Below are 18,839 nucleotides of genomic sequence, written 5' to 3'. Positions count from 1 at the left end.
TGTGGTGTCCCTGCTCATGGCATGGGGGTTGGAACTAGATGATCTTAAGGTCCTTTCCAACTCCAACTATTCTATGGTTCTTACTGGCTTTGAAGATGGGGCAACATCAAGGTCTATTACACAGTTTGAAAGTGTGGGGTTTTTTTGCCTTTTGAGTGTTAGTTTGGCCATTTTAGGTATGGTGGCATTCTGAGTGTTCGAGAGTAAAATACTTGAACCATTCAGATGTTTCTTGGCAGTGTAAATCTTTGTTCATTCAAGAAATAGTTTTCCAGATTTTAGTAGATTACTGTAATTACTCACATGAATATCAGTTACAAAACTGAATTTAAGATTTTTTTTTTTTTTTTTAATTCTTTTTTTCTTTGTTGGAACTAGCCTATTTCTGGAGATAGCTTAAAATGCGGGGTTTGGTGGGTTTGGCTCTGCAATAGGAGAGCAGAGGAAAAGAATTGAAGGCAGTTGGACTGAAAGTTTTGTCTTGCACAGAAAAGGTGCAGTCTGCAGCCCAGGTTGAGATATTCCTGTGCAATTTAAATATCAGTAGCTACCAAAATTGCTTTATTTTCATGAAAAGATTGAAATACGTTTGTTTGAAAGTCAGCTAGCTTTTATTTTCCTATTCCTGCCCTTACGCTGCCATCGTGGGCTACTTTGGCAGGGCGTTTCTTTGCAGATGCAGCCAGTAAAATACGCAGTTTTGTTGCTATTTCTGCAAGTGCTTTATATATGGCAGGTGGCTGGTCCCAATTGCTGATGAACTCGGCTAATTTTAACATGGCTTTACTAGGACAGCACTGCTGGCAGCTCATGCAGTATAGCTAGTATGTGATGCTGGTAGTGACTTTTTCAGCTTTCTCTTGACAAGGACTGCTTTTGGTATAGAGCAAAAGTATGTGGGTTTTTTTTGTTTTGTTTTGTTTTTGATGCCTTCATTAGTAAACTTTCTTATCATGCAGTTTGAGTGCATGCTGGCTTCCAGGTGAGTACCTTGTGGAATGGTTTACTGATTTCCATTGAGAGATGTCCAGGGAGAGCAACCTCTGGGCAACGTCTGTAGGCTGCAAGACTTGCTGGTTTTTTGGTGGTGTTTTTTGTGGGGTTTTGTTTTCTTTTTTTTTTTTTTTTTTTTTTCCTCTCCACCAGCAGTGTTTAACATTCCTCCTGCACCTAACTAGGAGTTCTTTGCTCTGGAAATGAATCTTCTTGATTGTATCTATTCTTGGAGTTTTACAACCTGCTTATCTTCCCTAGCCGAGACAGTTGTTAACTTCATTGTTGTGTTGTGGTCAATAGCTTCTTCTTGAACATAGACTTTGTGTCTCATCTCTCCATTGTTTGGATGATTGCAGTTCCTGTGAGGTATAGGACTTCCGTTTATTCTTGAATAGCTACTGGTGACAGTGCACACTTCTACATCACACTAATGTTGGCATGTTTGCCACTAAAAGCAGTTTGTCCTTTTTCAGTTCAGCTACAGGTTTGTAGCAGATCACAGAATCTGGTACTTTTGATTCTTTCAGAGGCATTATATTACAATGAACTTGGTGTGACAGAGCTGATTTTCTTTTATGGGTTCATGTAAATGTTGCCACCCCTACTTTAGCCTTTTCCGCATGAGGAGGAGTGCCTGACTGAACTGAAGCATGCAAGCACATGACCTTTTATTCCTAAGTGTCTATTTTTTGTTTTCTTCCTGCTACGTTGATCCTCCATATATCTTGCTGTAATGTGACCTTCTCTTTTACTGGCAATGGAACCAGTACCAGTAACTGTTCCTCATCCGGTTTTGTAGAACAATGATGTTTTTGAGCATGCTGACTATCAGTCACCAATAAAGCTTAACTAATTGTGTTTGGCTAGCAGCAGTATACTTTACTGTTTGTTTATTACCTAGCCTTATCAATGACAGAATTGCTTCCAGGCTGCAGAAAGCAAGAGCTTTCTTGCAGGAAGAGGCAGCAGAGAATGGTGTTTGAATTCAGCTCTTTCCTGTCTTCTCATGTGTGTCAAAAATAATGTATATTTTGCATCTTAAATTAACCTTTTTCTTAGGATTGTTTCCTAATCTCTTGGTTTCTTCCATTTCCTGAACAGACAAATATTCAAGGCCAGCAGTGATTGGACATGCTGGAAGTTTTGGATCATACCCAAACAGTGCTGAAGCTATCAAGGACATTCTAGTGTCTGTTTTAAATGCATCTGGTTTGAAGCCCTCTTTGGTGCTGGAGCAGACCACAATGCAAGGAGCCAAGCATCCAGACAGTGATGTGGAACAGTGGGAAGAAAGCAGCGCTGGGGATAGCCATGATGACAGTGACAGCGATTCTGCACATCACAGTGCTGCCTGTACACAAACAGACATTCGGTTTACAAGGCACCAGGCATGCTGGGACAACACGTGCTGTGATTCCTCTAAACCTTCGCTGGCTACTTTCTTTAGTTTCCATTCCTCTGATGATGATCGTGCTGCTTCCTCCTTGAATGGTTTCAGTCTTTCAGACATGTCCCCTCTGAGGCAGGACTGCTTTACCCAGGTGACATTAACAGGAGGCACTGTCACATCGGCTGTTTTGCATTCTAGCAAAGAACGTTATACCTCCCCCAAACAAGAGTTGACTTTCACAAGGTTTCTTCCCAGTTCAACTGCTGGTAAGCCAGCAGATCTGTTGAAATACCCTGATGCTTTGGAGCCTGCGCCTGTCAGGGACAGTGGCAGCAATTCTCCCAGTAGACTTCCCCAGTCAGAGCCAGTCAATCAAACAGGTAACTTTTAAAAGTCCGTTTTTGTTTCAAGGTTTCTGTGCTAGGAAAGACAACTGTAGCAGAAACGGGCCTTGTTTATGGTGACTGCAAATTGGACAAATGCTGTCATTCAAGAGGGGTAAGAGGGGAGAAAGAGCTTAAAAAACAGGAGAACCAGAGAGCTGGGCTGTGGTTCCTGAAACAGGAAACACTCATGCTTGCAGTAGTCTGTCTCGTGATGCAGAAATGTTCTGTAGTGTGGAATCTTTGTTGAAATGTAAAAATTGCTGAGTTGTGAGCAATGTAGAACATCCACTGGATGAGGCTTGCACGAACTTTATTTTGTCTTCACTATTACCCTTCTCCCAAAAGCACACAGTGTGGATCTGGGTATTCAGTAGTGATTCATTGGTGTGAGTGTTCTCCACGGGATATCTTGTGTTTGACCTGAGGTGGAGGAGGGGGGAGTCCTTTGATTATGGGAATTTGGAGGCAGGGCATTAACGTCCATTCTCGTAAGTATTAACTTCGCTTATGCCAGGGCGGGACTATATTTCCTCTTCCCCTTTCCAAGTGCATCCACAGTCTAGGAGACACATAGCTCCATCCAATACAGGTCAGGATCTTTTATGCCTCACTGGTTTCCGACCATACGGATATCCCATGTGTTCTCTCTGAGGAGATGCAGACCGAGGTCTGCTAGCAAAGGGCGGCTACTGTTGGTGCAGTGGCAGGCAGGTCAGGGCGGCACAGGCCCGTAGGCAAGGCCATGTTCAGTGGGAATGTTCAGCATGGTTGCCCCCAAGACTGCCTGGAGCAGCTGGCTGGACCCTGGCACTGTGTGTGTCTCCGTGAGGTGTGCTGGCCTTCCTGGGCTGCAGGGCAGAGCCCCTGCTCCTTGTCTAGGGCAGGGGAACAGTCCCCTCATATTTAATACCTAATGTTGATACAGCCTTTGCTACAGTGAGATGAAGCATTTTTATGTTATTTATTGACGGTGTTATCTGTATCTAAGTGCTTATTCATAGAATCACAGAATGGTTTGGGTTGGAAGGGATCTTAAAGATCATCCAGTTCCAACCCCTGTGCTATGGACAGGATGCCTTCCACTAGCCCAGGTTGCTCAAAGGCCTGTCCAACCTGGCCTTGAACACTTCCAGGGATGGGGCATTCACAGCTAATCTGGACAACCTGTTCCAGTGTCTCACCACCCTCATAGTGAAGACTTCTTTTCCTAATATCCTCTCTAAATTTACCCTTTTTTGGCTTAAAGCCATTTCCTCTTGTCCTGTCAGTACATGCCCTTGTAAAAAGATGCTTTCCTGATTTCCTGTTGGCCCGCTTTAGATATTGGAAGGCTGATACTCTTACTAGATACTGAGCCTTGGAAAGATAGTGCAACTGATTTTTCTACTGGAAAGAAGGCAAACAGCAGAGTAGTTAGCCTGTCTTTGTATTATTAACAAAAATGGCAAAGCCTGGGTGGTTTGTTTGGGGTGTGTGTTTTTTTTCTTTTTGTTTTTGTTATTTTTGTGGTTTGGTTTGTTTTGTTTTTAATTCTTCCTTTGGTCAGTAGTAGTCCTAGTGGTGACACATTGTTGAGCTCCACTTCCAGGCTCTTGTCCTTCCTAGCTATTCTCCCGATACCTCATGTTGCCTGCAAGATCTCAAATAGGCACGTGCTATTGCAGAATTGGGAGCTCTTAATAACAACTTTGTCGTCTGGGATAGGCTGTCATCAGCAGTTACTATGGTGATGATTATGGTGGTTTCCTTCTACTAGGTGTTTTGTCGTCACCCCTGCATTTAAGAGGTGCCTATCAGGGAGAAGGAAACCACACCTGGCAGTTGGATCTGTCTGGGGCTGGTCACACAGGTTTGGGTAGCCAGGTCTGGAAAACACGGCCCAGGCTTCTGGTGCCAGAGGGGACTGTGAGGCACATGTGTAAGAACAAATAAATTGTGCATGTCTCAATCTTCTGGCATGAGTAGGACGTGTCACAAGCTTACATTGGGTCAGTAATGCTGCTGACTCTTCAGGAAGCAAATGGAGGAATATGGCAGCCAGATGACTGGAGAAGTCTTGCCCTTGGTTTTGCTAAAAATACCCTTCACACAAGCCAGGATCCTGTTGGACACTGTGCTGTGTGGTGGGCTCTGTCTGTATTGGGCTTTGATCTTTGGTCTGTACAAAGTGAAAATTGCTGCATTTCATCGTTCCTTCTTCCTTCCAACCATTTGACTTGCCACTGCTTAGCCTGGAGCAAAAGGGAGTGAGGTCTCATTGGGCATGACTATGAGGATGGAAAAAGCAAATGGCAAACTGATGAAGAAGAAATAAAATGCTTCATTTTAAGGCAGGAATTGCACAAGAGCACCTCCTGACTTGTCATCGTTTCCATTGCTGTGTCAGAGATGGTGGTTTCCCACTTTCGTTTCTCGCAGAAAATTGGTGAGACATAAGAAAATAACATAAGATGACTTGAATCAGAAGAAATAATTTTTTTCAGTGGCATTTAATAGTTTGGGGGTTTTTGTGGTGGTGGTTTTGTTTGTTTGTTTATTATTTGTGTTTGGCTTTTTTTGTGTGTGGGTTTTTTTTTTTTTTTTTTTTTTTTTTTTTTTTTTTTTTTTTTTTTAAATGGGATTTTCTGATGGTCCTGTGAGCTCCTGTTTGACCTTTAAAAGTATGGAAAAGACCTTTCTCCAGTGACCTCGTGCAACCTTCTGGAAAGGCTTCTGTCATTGTTAATGAAGAGCCAGTGACTGATTTGGATGTTTTCTGGGGGCTTTGTTGTGGCGTGTCACTGGCAGTTCACAGGGCTTGTTCTTGCTTTTAACCTGCACATGCATCGAGGTCATCTCCTTCTGTGGCTGAGAGCTCTTTCCCCAGCCCCAGCAGCCTCCAGGCAACAGTGCTCAGGAACAGAAAGGCAACCAGATCATTTTTGCATCAGACCCAGATCTGATTTTTGTTTCACATGCTCATCGTAGTCAGAAGTGAGTGCCAGGAAAAGAAAGCTACTGTTCTGGGAAGCTGATAGTACTGCGGTTAATGTCTGCCCCAGTTGTACGTATTGCCATTCAGTATGGGTTCTATTTGGATGCAGGAGGGAGATTTCCTAGAGGTGTGGGAACAGAATGGCAAAGTTTTTTCCAAACTTGCTGTAGTCACATGATACCAGCAGTGATTCAGGAAATCTTTAAGGTTTAAGGCTGTTGCATCTCTCTGCAAGCCCAGGCAGCAGTGAGATTTCTCTTTTCTTCCAGCAATTGTGAATGAGCAGAGAGCAATGTTAGCTGGCTCTGTTGCAAACTGCAGCGCATCGCTGTAATCCCAGCCTGAGGTTCTGACTGTGCTTGTCAGGAGCAGTCCAGGCTGTAGGTGGGACAGGGCTGGTGTTGGGACCACAGTGGTGGTGTCACCGCATGGCATTTAAACCATGCTTCCCTGGTAGTTACTCATGCTTCAGGCTGCCAGGGCAGTTCAGATGCCTGCGTGTTCCCCAAATATTTCTCTCCTTCTCCTTAACTTCCACCACAACCTCCAGCCCAAACAGTGTTCAGTTTTAGGAAAGAAAGTTTGCTTTGCTTTCTGGAAATCACCCTATACAAATCCTGGGAGCTGCAGAGAAAGAAATAACTAATAAATGTTCTTGTTACACCTACAGGTTCTACATCTCCTTTGAACATTAGCATTATACCCTTGAATCGTTCGTTGCAGGACATGTGCATGCTTCCGGAAGATGTGGAGAAGGTGAGGACATCAAAGACTATTGTCATATTTCTTTTTTCCCATTTTATAGTGGCAAAGCCAAATGACAGGAGGTGTTTCTCAATAACGGAAATTTCTGATAGATCTTTAGATCTGTCTTTAGAAATCTTTAGAAATACTGTAGTTCTCCTCTTCTTCACCTCTGTGGCTGAACCTACAAACCTAAAATGCCTACTACTTCACTTAATATTGAGTCTTAATACATTAATTACAAATTTTAATTATTTTAAAATAATGGAAATATTTTAGAACACTGTACTTCTACTGTTCATTCCATCATTTTCCAACACATTCCTCGAGACCAAACTTTACGGTCATTATAGTCACTTTAAAGTTACGTTAGAACATGTTACATAGGATTTGTTGCAACTACATGCATATGAATGGGATTTACCTCATACTTTGTTATTATCAGGAGATAGGGAGAGGTGCTGGGGTTTTTTTGTGTGTGTGTTTATGATCCTGTGAGTTTGCTGTTAAAAAAAAAAAATTACAATACCCATAACAAGCACAGTGACTGTAACATCTGCAGTGATTTAAGCAGTTTCTTATGGTTTCTAAGTTGGAGAAGGGGTCCAAATGGTATTAGGTGTGTGGCTGGATAGGCAGCCCAGTTGAGCTTATAAACAGAGATAAAGTTGAGAAGATAATGCTGTCACACATAACTGTGTGTGCTAAATGTTAATCTTTTCGAACAGTTGGAAAAGAGATTCTAGTTATTGCAAGAGTAGGATTTGATACAAAAGAGCTTTAAAAATGTGCCTAGAAAAGGAGATTTTTTTTTTTTTTTTCTGTTGGAATGTGGGTGTCCATTAGGTCCCATATCCTGGGCCCAAGAGGTAATCCTCTTTGTGCACAGCACTGGTTTTGTTGGAACGGTAAGTTCTGCATTTGATTCGAAGCTTTCAGTGTCCCTAAAGTGCATTTTAAAACAAAAAACACCCAGTAAATCACACGCCAAAACCCAACAAAATTGTAAACTAGCTTTAGATATTGCTTTTTGTGAAAAGGTGTTTCAGAAAGGAGTTGATGTTTCCCTGTAACGTGTGAACCAAAAATAATATGCTTTCAGCCCACAGGACACCAATGAGTAGATACATGTATTGGAAACCACAGACAGAGACCTATTGAGTGAGGCAAGATCACATCAGCTGCCTCTCTTGTGCAGATTATTGGTGGCTGACATGATTACATCTTAAGGGATATCAAGAGCTCAGTGCCTTATGAGCAAAGCTGCCTTTAAAAAAAAACAAACCAACCAACCATCCAAAACAAAAAAACAAAACCCAAAACACTTTTGGGTTGTAAAATAATCTCTTTGCAATTCAGGAGGCTGAAAATTTAAGGTACAAGTAGTGTCAGCAAGTCTGAGAATTGTAGTTGTGTGCCAGGAAGGAGATGGGCCAGATAATCAGATAATCTCACTGATGCAAGTGAGAAGGAAGAGAAGTGAGAAAGTTGGTGTGTCACAGCTGAGCTGGAACTGCTTCCTAGGGTGACAGACTTAGCAGCAGGCAGACCTGAAAGCTGATAATCACGCGAAGTACAGGAGCGCCTGTATCCTGTTCCATCTTTTTGCAGTGCAGTGCTCCCAGATATGCTCATAATTGCTTCTATCAGCAGGATGTGCTGATATGCTGGGCTCTGCTGCTACATTGGGGTTAACCAGTGCCACATGGGCTTTTTTTAATCTTTAAGCAGGAGGTGTCGTCTTTACCTGCCAAAAGGAAAAAGGCTTCTTAATTCTTTACTTTGCTAATAGCATGTACTGAAGTTCAATGAAACTTGTCTCTGGAGAAACTGTGCACCAAGCAAGCAGTGTTAATAGGTGTTAGGGGAAAGATAAAAATGTTCTTCAAACACCCACAGGGACTTGTGGGATACTTCTAAATGCATTTGGCTATGGACAAAAATAGAACACTATATATTTCTGCTTTGAGAAAATAAAACGGTGATAAGAAAGCAGTGGTGTCTGTTGTGCTTTTTAAGTTTTAGGTATTTCTGAACACTGATGTCTGTCTTCCTCATGCTTCTGCAAACTTCATGCTTTTGTAGGGTGTTATATATACTGTTGTTGAGTAGTACAATTTTCTGAGGATAAGCCACTTTATAAAAAGCTTTAATTATTCTGCATTCAGAATCTCTAGGCTTAGGTACTGCAGGCTTTTCTAGATGGAGGTTTAGCTTTGCACAATGCAAACATGTGCAGTTGAGGGTGGAGTGGGAGAGTATCCTGGCCCTCTCAGGGTTTCCATCCATGCACTTGAGTGCACCTATCTCTCCGTGATGCATTCACTTTCAAGCTGAGCCTGAGCTGAGAAGCTGTGCCCAGGCCAGCAGCAGTAGGTCAGGTGGGGCTAGTGGGATGCTCTGTTAAGACCACAGGAAGCAAGGGATTGGAGCAGGGACCCCAGGTTTGTCTGGATGTCTCAGTGGTACCAGAGGTGGGTTTACTAATTCCCTTTTCCTGGAGAATGGGTGACTGGGGCAGGCAACATAGAAAGGGACACTATGAGTTGTCCAGCAGGGAAATGCAGCTTTGAAAGCACTACATGTTTAATGCAGTATGAACCCCAGAGGAGCTTGGCTCCCATTTACCCTTATCACAGACTTTCTAGCAGCCTTGAGTTGACAGTGTAAGCTATTTCACTGCATATTTGCTACTTCACTGCCTTCACTCTTAACACATGAAAGCATTTTACTAACTTCTCTACTACCCACTACCCAAAGATCTACAGTCTCTCCAAAACTTGCCACTTCTGACCTCATCTGTGTTAGCTTGCATGCAAAACTGCTCATACACACTGACTCGAAATTAAATCCTATTAACAGGATTCACACTTGCATGGTAAATAATGCAGTGTAACTAGAAGACTGTGTCTCTAAAATGCATGCATATTCATCAATTAGGCATGTAATCAAGTTTCTTTTTATCTAATAGATGGGTAAGATAAAAGTAAATTGTGTTTTCTAATCAAGGGTGAGACAATTATCTGGGCAGTTGCCTTTTGCATGTTGTCTCTGAATTGCCCTTGGAATGTTGGTTTTGTATTTGGGTTTTGTTGGTGTTTAAATGAAAAGTGAGATAGCCTTACCTTTTGATTCCTTGAGTTGAAAAAGTATATTTCACTTCATCTTAAGCAAGTATAAAATATGCTGTGTACTAATGAGTGTTCCAATCCTGCATGCAGGAAAATGCACACTTTTTTGTTGCAGATATGATTATAGCATCATTAGAAAAAATGAAATGTAATATCCTAAGCCAACAAGCAGAGTCCTGGGGTGTGGAGGAAGCAAGTGGATCAGATGGCAGCTATCACACTGATTCGGAGTTATCTTCTTACCCTGGAGTGAAGAAGTCTGATTCCTCTGTTGCCTCTTCAGACAGTGGTTATGAAGGCAAGTTACTTAGTCTGTATTACAACCTTGTCTGACAGCCTTTGCCATTTATTTTTGTGCAAGAAAATAATCAATTTGGGCATTGCTTGGAACCAAATCCTCTGTTACCTTCTTTGAGTCTCTTGAGCTCTGTGCTCTGGGGATCATTATGCCACGAGAGTTTTCCCTGTATGTCAAATTCTTCCGTTCGAATGCTCACATTTTCATGTTACGAAAAATCCTAATTATAATAAATAAAACACAGATGTAAAGTTGAAGTGCCACATGCCAAGCACAACTTTCCATATAGAAATTCCTGTATTTGGCTGGTTTTCTTCCTGTTTAAATCCCTTTTTGCAGGATTTGAAGCTTGGCTCTTGCCTTCTGTGCTTACTTCTGCAGTATGCAGATCAGGCCATGCAGCTAATTTGCGTGAAACTTCCCAGAATATTTATTCACATGTAGTTTGAAGCAAGACAGTAAAAGCTCCTGGCACGGTAATGCTTGAGTCAGTACATGAGTAATACGGATCTTAGCGATGGAACTTAATTCTAAAGTCTAAGTGACGTAACTTCTGGTCAAAAAAGAGTGGTGTGCCTGTATGTGGGAAGGGGAGAGACCATTGATAATATGAAAGCTTTTGGTTTAGTCTCAAGAAACTTCTTAGCTTAAACTGAGGGTTATGCTGTATGACAGAATCGACTTTCTGTGTGTGTATAAAAATAAAATTGCTCTGTAAATACAGGCTGTGTGCTAAAGTTTTGGTAAGTACAGTAAAATACAAATATACCTTGAGGCAGCTACTCTATAAATGCTGAAAAAGTTTAATTGTTGTTGTCTTTGTTCTGGACAGGCTGTGCTCTGCTCCCTGTCAGCTCCCCAATGCATCTACCATCACATCATGAGGCTACCAGATTTCATTGCAATAGTGACTCAGAGGATGAATATGTAATTATTGGTAAGACTTTAAAATTATAAACTCTATTGTTCAACTCAGTCTTTGTTTTGAAAAGTCTATTGACTTCATAAGATGTTATTGCAGGAGAAATAATGTGAGCAAATGGACAGAACAATGTATACATGACTCCTTACTAGAACACATGCAGAAATACCAGACTAGTGCAGGATTTCCGTTCTATCTTTGCTGGTTTGAGGGTGTTGTGGGTTGACCCTGGCTGGATGCCAGGTGCCCACCAGAGCTGCTCTGTTGCTGCTGCCCTCAGCTCCTGGGGAGAGAAAATACGACGCAGGACTTGTGGGTTTTGATAAGGACAGGGAGAGATCACTCACCACTTACTGTCATGGGCAAAACAGACTCTGCTCGGGGCATAGGCGAAGTTTCTGGCATCTTCTCACAGAAGCCACCATTGTAGCCCCCCACTACCAAACCTTGTCATGCAAACTCAATGTAGGGACTGAAATTATGTTTGAGGATTAAACACAATGGATGTGGGTGAGCAAAGTGTGAAACGTGCACAACCTCAGCCAACTATAGCAGCATTGTTTGGGAGAATTTAAGACATGATTATTTCCTAATTAAAGAGGTTGGTTAGGTTTAGGCAGCCCTCCCTCTGCTTTGGGACTAGCACAGAATGTCTCTGTCCCCTTACAGTCACCAGTGCTCTGGTTCTCTGCAGGACATCCTGAGTTTCTTTGGTTAGCTTCTGGTTTTTACATATTACAGAAATAGAAACTGTTAAAAGTAGCCTGAGCAACATTTAACCTCCATCTTATTTTTTACTGTTAACAAATGCTTTTTTATTGTTTCCTTTGGTCTTAGAGGTTGAGGGGATTTTTGTTGTTGTGGTTTTTTTTGGGGGGTGGTGGTTTTTTTTTTTTTGTTTGTTTGTTTTGTTTTGTTTTTTGTTGTTTTCTATTTGGTGTTTTTGTTTTGGTTCTCCCCCCCCCCCCCCCTTTCTTCCCCAGTCTAAGAATGAATAACTAGGTCCCAAAACTGCATTTCCAGCAGGATTATTTTGACATGTACGAATGCGGAAGCATTTGTCATGAGAACAATATGCATGGCCAGAAATAATGCTACCAATGTGAATGCTTTGTCTGCATAAGCATATTTTGTCTGTATAAACATAATTAAGAAGTGTGTGCATTAATTCCGTTCATCTCACCTGTTATTAACTTGTTTCTAGCATTAGCTGGCAAATTTGTGATCAGTGTCTCCAAATACCTGTCAGTGCCCGAAAAAACCAATGTGTGCACTGTTGGTTCTGTATATGATTACTTATATTGAGTGCCTTCTGGCTGGACCTGGACTAGCAGGCGCTTAGTCTCTCCTACCATTTCTCCTGCTCTTGAAGGGAGGCTAAGGTGATGATATGATGCATAGCTGTCGGGGAGTACTCTTCATCAGCAGATGTCACAGACCTGCAGAGGAGATAGACTTCTTATGCCTGTTTACAACCAGGGCTGAGGTTATTTTCCTGTATCCAGCAAGGGTATTGTAAAGCTGAATATATTTGAAACTGACACCATGGTAACACAGAAGGTAGATTTAAAACAATGCTGAGTAACAGAAGCTTTGTTTCTTAGATGGCTTGATAAAATCTTCTCCTTTACTGCAGAACTTGAAGACCTTGAAAATCTGTCTGTCACCCCAGATGAAAGGTAATGCTGTGTATCTTTACTATAATAGCCTAGTGGCACTACCTTTTCTGCTGGACCAGCTTCCTGATGACTCTTCTGGCTGGGGTGGTGAAAGGTGTGGGAGGTGGTGAATTTGGCCCTCTCAAGGAAGGGGAAGGAATGCTGCTTGACAGCAAAAGTCTGTGATGCTTGGCTTAGAAGTGTTTCTCTGGTCCTTGGGTCTCGCTGGAGGCTGGTGGCTGCGGCTCTGCAATCACCTGGGTGTATCAAAGCAAGGGGATGGGAACAAAGGGATAGGAGAAAACTTCAGGGATGCAGAAGAGGCAGCGGAGCTGCTGATGACATGCGACTATTTTTTCACTGTCTGTATTGCTTCACTTTCAGATCATCTTTTGAACCAGTCAGCAATTCTGCTGAAGCAACAGCCCAGGAGTTGTGCAGAGCTTTCAGAAAACACTGGTTGCAGACAGACTCTGCAGTTCAACTATCTGGGTGCCTGAGCTCATCGAAGCAGAGAGTGAGTCTGAGCCGAAAGCAGCAGGCTCTTTTTATTTGGTTCTCCAAGTAATCATTGTCTCACTGCAGCTGCTTCACTGTTAGAGAAAAGGGGAAGCTGTATTTAAAGAAAAATAATAAAATAGACAAGTACTTACAGCTTATTAATTTACTTTAGCTAAATTTTTAGAACATTTCTTTACTGTGAGGGTGGTGAGGCACTGGAACAGGTTGCCCAAAGAAGTGGTAAATGTTCCATCCCTGGTGATGTTCAAGGCCAGGCTGGACAGAGCCTTGAGTGACATTGTCTAGTGTGAGACATCCCTGCCCATGGCAGGGGGCTTGGAACTAGGTGAACTTAAGGTCCTTTCCAACCCTAACCATTCCATGATTCTGTGATATGAGGGAGCTTAACTGAGGGGGGACTACATCTAGGTGAAACCTGAACTTTAAAATCTTGGAGTATTAAGTATTTAACACATCCAACTGATGGGCTGCTGACCCTCACCAGTCCGTCTCTTCCAACAGTCTGTGCTGAAAGAAGAGATTCCAAGAGAGCTTGAGTCCAGTTTGAGTCTGGTTGAAGAAATAAAGATTGTATCCAAATTAAGAGGATCTTCTGGCTGGGCCCCACCAAGATCACAGATTATATTTAATATTCACCCTTCAGTTAAGTAAGTCTAAGGGATCTGAGCATTATCGTTTAGTACAGCATGGGGATTTGTCTGAAATCTGTTTAAGTTGATGGAGGGAGCCTGGGTGATTGAGCAGAACCTAAGATTATAGCTAGTGCATGGCACAGCCTTCTGCAGTGTCTGTCACCAGCTTTGCTAGAAAGCAGATGGCATCTTTTTTCCCCTCTCTTGGCACGTCCTGATTAATGTGGAACGTGCACTTTCACATGCGATAGTACATAAACTGGTGTTACAGTGGCAGCGTGCTAAGTTAGACTCTAAAAAAAAATCATTGTGTGAGACTATCTGGAGGATATTCTTAAGAGTTTCCCCACTTCCCTGCTGCTATTTTATGGGTAGTATGTTTTCAGAAAGTGAGGAGAAAACAGCTCATGTTTGGGGAAACTTCTGTCTTGCTGCATAAAGTGCTGTTGAATTTACACAGTAGGCAAGCTGGCCTGTTGCTGCAGGTCAGGTTGCATTTTCACTTGCAGATGTGGATTTCCTCCTCCCACCTCCTCCTTGATTTGGATGCCAATTTAAGAAATGGAAAAGAATTTAATTCTTGCAAGAAACCATATTTAGAAGCAGTAATTGATGATAATTTAGACACTTTCACTGACGCCAGTGTAGTTCTCTTGCACTTTGGGAGAATGTTAACTAAACTGTGTTTTGCATGCTGAAAGGTGTAACTATTTGCCTCTGTATTCAGGAGAGATGCAGTGGTGGCTGCCCAAAACTTCACATGTGTTGGCTGTGGAACCCCAATAGAAAGCAGTAAGTATTATCAGAAGAAAGAAAAACAACCCTAATAAATCCACTGCTATTAATCAGTCTGTAATCTTCACCAACAGATGTATCACAATTGTATAATTATCTGAGCTAGAGGAAAATCTCGTTGTTGGATTTGCCTGCAATAATAAAATAGGCAGTGGGATCTTACCACTGCCTGGAATTTCTCCTTGTGGACAGAATACAGTACTTGATATATGTCCTTCTCATACACAGTGAAAATTCATGACAGTTGACAACAAAACAGGAAAAGCTATTAAAAAATAATTCAGAAATCAAGCTTCCAGGCTGGAAAGTGCTGGTGTTACATCTTCTAATGTTTTCTTTCAATAATTCTTCTCTGTGTCAATTTACACATTTCCAAAAGTCTCTTCTAAGAGACTTTAAGGAAGTTTTATGCTAGCTTATGTAACGTGCGTGCTCACGCACACAAAAAAAAGTGGGAGGTTTTGTCCCCCTTATATCTTGGTCACAAAGATTGTGTTTTATTTGCGATACATTGTGAGAACTGCTTGAAAGTGTGATGACTTAAGGTCTGACAACCAGACCTTGCCTAAGAAATCTTTGAAGTGGCTTTCAAGACTTCTTGTGGGGCTCCTCAAAAAAGAGTGGCATTTGTGATGGCCTGTAAAGTATCAGCAGCCTGGGAAAAATCCGCAAATGTCTTTGTAAAAAAAAGTATTACACAAATATGACTCCAGGATCAGCTTGTCTTTCCATTTGGTGGAAGTATTGTGTTGTGTTTTTTATCTTGTATCTCCTTTTTGCGGGTAAAGCAACAATGGTTTCTCTTAAGATCTCATGTTGATAATCGCTTCAGTTTGACAGATGTGTAAATGAGGAAAGCTTTCTCTTCTAATGCACAGTACAGACCTTGTGCTTGTGTTTACCACAATAATAAACACCCCTACTTATGAAAATAATGCCTTGCCCCTCACTCCAATAGACCTGAGTTGTTTAGGCAGAATAGGCATTCAGATAAGAGGTATGTCCTGTAAGTATTAGAAATATTCACAGTTTCATTGCTCTTTACTTGCAGAATATATCAGGAGACTCCGCTATTGTGACTACCTGGGGAAATACTTCTGTGACTGCTGCCACAGCTATGCCCAGTCTTGCATTCCCGCCCGAATACTTCTGAAGTGGGACTTCAAAAAATACTATGTATGCAACTTCTCCAAACACCTATTGGACAGCATATGGCAGCACCCCATTTTCAATGTGTCCTGTATTAACAAAGCCCTCTACACAAAAAGTAAAGAAATGGACAGGGTGAGGGTACGTATGGCCTGTTTTTATTAGGAATTTGGGTCTGTGGGAAGAACTCCTTAGGGCAGGTTGTCCTTTGCCATGTGTGTATGTGGGAAAGATGCAAAGTTGATTTCTCTGCACTTAGACTTGTCCTGTCTTCCCTCAGATGAAGAGAGAGGAGGGAGAAGTTTCTAACCTATGCCAGAGGATGGGAGGTGTTTCCTCATTGTTTTTCCATTTTAGTTTATGGAGGGGAACGGGGCTTCTGCAGTAAATATTTACCTTTGCTTGGCAATTGGCTGTTGGAAAGCTCCAGAAGTTTTGAATGAATCCTTAATTTTGTGGGCCATTAGAGAAGACACCCTTGGCTCATCTAAGCACTGTACCTGCTATAGCTTGAGGAAGTGTTTCTGCTGAAGATTACAAGTTGTCGTGTGCTCTCCTTTTGGCTGAGGAGACCCTTACCTGTTCTTAAACAGGTTTGGGTCTTGAACCTTGTGTGCTGACGTGGAGCCATTGGTAGTGTTAGGAATTGCTTCCCTTGACAATTAATAAAAGTAGCCTTTGCCTTCCTTAGCCTTTCATGCATTAGAAAAATCCATTTGTTTAATTCTGTTCTGAGTGTGAAGTTCCTATTTTTAGGTGTGGTTTGATGTACTGGCAAGGGTTGCTGACTCAAATAGTGGTGTTCCTTACATATGAATACAAAAATGCAATTGCTTTTCATTTAAAAATTGTTTCGTTTTCTCCCTTTATCTTTTAGGAGGTGCAAGAACAGCTTTTTCATTTAAAAAAGCTTTTGAAAACCTGCAGGTTTGGAGAAAGGTATGGGCCATGATTGTGCATGAAAACCAGTTTATTAGAATGCACGTGCAGTGCTTATAGAGCCTTCTTCTCTAGAGACATTTGAGTGCAGATTTAAATGAGTTAATATCATTAGAGAAAATTCTGGTAACAAAACTTCCTTCTATTACTCTGCAAATGTTGAGTGAAGAACAGGTTGTAGGTAGTGGCTTTGTTTCTTGTACCATATTTAGACATTTGGGTTTAAATGTTGAATGATTTTTAAGTGTATATTCTTTCCTGCTCTGTCTCTCTTAGGTTCTCATTCATTCTTAAAAGGTCAAAGATACTCCTGTATATCTCCAAGATTATTTGTCTTAGAAAATAAGAAAATTAACCAATTTGTTCCCTCGGGGTTTAAAGATTTCTTCCAGAAGTCAGTCATAATGCTCAGTTCAGTTTATTTTATAAACACATTCAGATGAAAGTAGTAACCAATAGTGGAAAATACCAAAACATGACCATGCTTGTTGGTGCAAATTAAAGATTTGTAGTATTCACCTCCCCAAACTATAACTAATAGTTATAACTAATATAACTAATAGTTTGGGCATAACTAATAGGTAAACATGTGATCTGAAATTGGAAGGGGAGGTAGGATTTAGCATGAACTTGCCTTGTATGATCCCATGGTGTCTAGAGAAGCAGAAGAGGCATATTCTTCAAATATGCTTGAAAAAACAACTTCTTGTGACTTAATTTTTCTGTCTCTTTGCAGTATACTGAAAGAATTTGAGCAGGTTCCCAGCCATATGACAGAGGAGCTGCATCTCTTCTCACTGGATGATCTGGTGAAGATCAAACGAGGGCAGTTACTGCCCCTTCTGAAAGATATTCTGAAGAGCTCCACCTCCCATGTGGATGGCTGTGAGGTAAGAAGCCAAGGCTTTTGGTGTCCTTGCAGCTGCTAGCGTGAGGAATATCCGTGCTGACATTCCCAAATAATTTTTTCTTAGATAAAAAGTAACTCAACTCTTCTGCTGTCCTTGTAGCTCTGTCAAGCAAAGGGGTTTATCTGTGAATTCTGTCAGAGCGCGGATCTGCTATTTCCACATCAGATTGTCAAATGCAAAAGATGCACAGGTATGTTCCAGACCAAACATTTTTCTTTCTTCCTTGGGGGAGGATGGTGGGAGGGATGTGTAAAACTTTTCAGACTCATTTAAGGAAAACACTGAGAACTTACTTCACTGAAAGCATGTGTATTTGAAAGCCATGGGTAGCATGTATCTTTGAAAACCAAACTGTGGCAGCTGTCTTGCATCAGTGCATTCTGAGAGCAAAGCCAGGGACTTGCCTGAACATAACTATGGCTGCAGGGGGGGAGGCTGATTTTTTGGGTGCATGAGGGAAGAGCATGGGACAGTGCTAAACTGCTGCTGTATTAGATCTTGTTCATTGTAAATCCTATAAATCTTGCCAAAATGTTTAATCGTAGTTATTACAGTGGTGGTTGTTGTCCCTTGTTTTACATTTTATACTTGGGTGAACTAGATAGAACATCCTTCAAGGAACACAGGCATTGATTCTTCTTTTATTTTATTTGTTTTTCCTGAATGTTGAACTGCTTGTTATGTATGAACAGAATGCAAAACATGCTTTCACAAAGCATGCTTCAAGGCTGGAGGCTGCCCCAGGTGTCTGCGGATTGCAGCTCGGAGGACGCTTTCAGAAACTCCGTCACTGGTGCCTCCATGAAGCTGGGTTCCTCTGATGACTGCTGATTTCAGAAGATGCTCAAAGCAAAATCTTTAGGTGCCTGGCTAAGAATTAAATAATGTTGTTTTAGACATTACTATTTTTAATAGTTGTCTCCTTTTTGGAGTGTAAGAAAAAAAAAAAGACAAAGAGACTTTAATATCATCATTGAAAACTCACCCTAAAGGAGTTTCATCTTAACTGGTGACTGAAAGACTGGATGTTAATTCTGTGAGCAGCCTTTTGTTGGTATGTTTTGTCCTTGTATGTAAGATTTTTGATACTATATTTTTGCATTCAAAATTATTCTTCCCTGTAATTCTGCAAATAATGTATAGATAGTAAATGAGTGTTGGAAAGCCTTACCTGTGTCGCATTTTGGGAATAGGAAAAAGTGGTAAAATACGAAATTATTCTCTCAAAAGCTCTTAAGCTTGTCTGCAAGCCTCAGGTAGATCCTGGTCTGAAATTCTGTTCTGGCAAATGCTTAATGTGAACTAGTGGATTTTAAGTTTCTTCTAAACATATGTATGAAACAACTTCTTGTGGGTTGACCGTGGCCTGCTGCTAGGTGCCCACCCAGTGGC

At 41.5% G+C, this 18,839-nt stretch overlaps 1 protein-coding gene across 1 annotated transcript; it reads left to right on the top strand.

Moving 5' to 3' along the window:
• Positions 1-2,055: 2,055 nt before the first annotated feature.
• On the top strand, positions 2,056-18,535 carry KIAA0226L (KIAA0226-like ortholog; the record flags this gene model as incomplete). Its single annotated transcript, XM_010024007.1, is given in 13 exon segments — positions 2,056-2,766; positions 6,417-6,502; positions 9,712-9,919; positions 10,752-10,856; positions 12,478-12,520; positions 12,884-13,016; positions 13,523-13,668; positions 14,381-14,445; positions 15,500-15,738; positions 16,475-16,536; positions 17,273-17,426; positions 17,547-17,637; positions 18,140-18,535. Coding segments are annotated over 13 exon segments (2,156 nt in total), but the record flags the coding sequence as incomplete, so codon positions are not given.
• Positions 18,536-18,839: the final 304 nt, after the last annotated feature.

This window comes from Nestor notabilis, unplaced genomic scaffold, assembly GCF_000696875.1.
Source record: "Nestor notabilis isolate BGI_N333 unplaced genomic scaffold, ASM69687v1 scaffold12121, whole genome shotgun sequence".
Lineage (NCBI taxonomy): Eukaryota > Metazoa > Chordata > Aves > Psittaciformes > Psittacidae > Nestor > Nestor notabilis.
The sequence above is the reverse complement of the archived record's forward strand: the minus strand, read 5'-3'. Positions and strand labels throughout refer to the sequence as shown.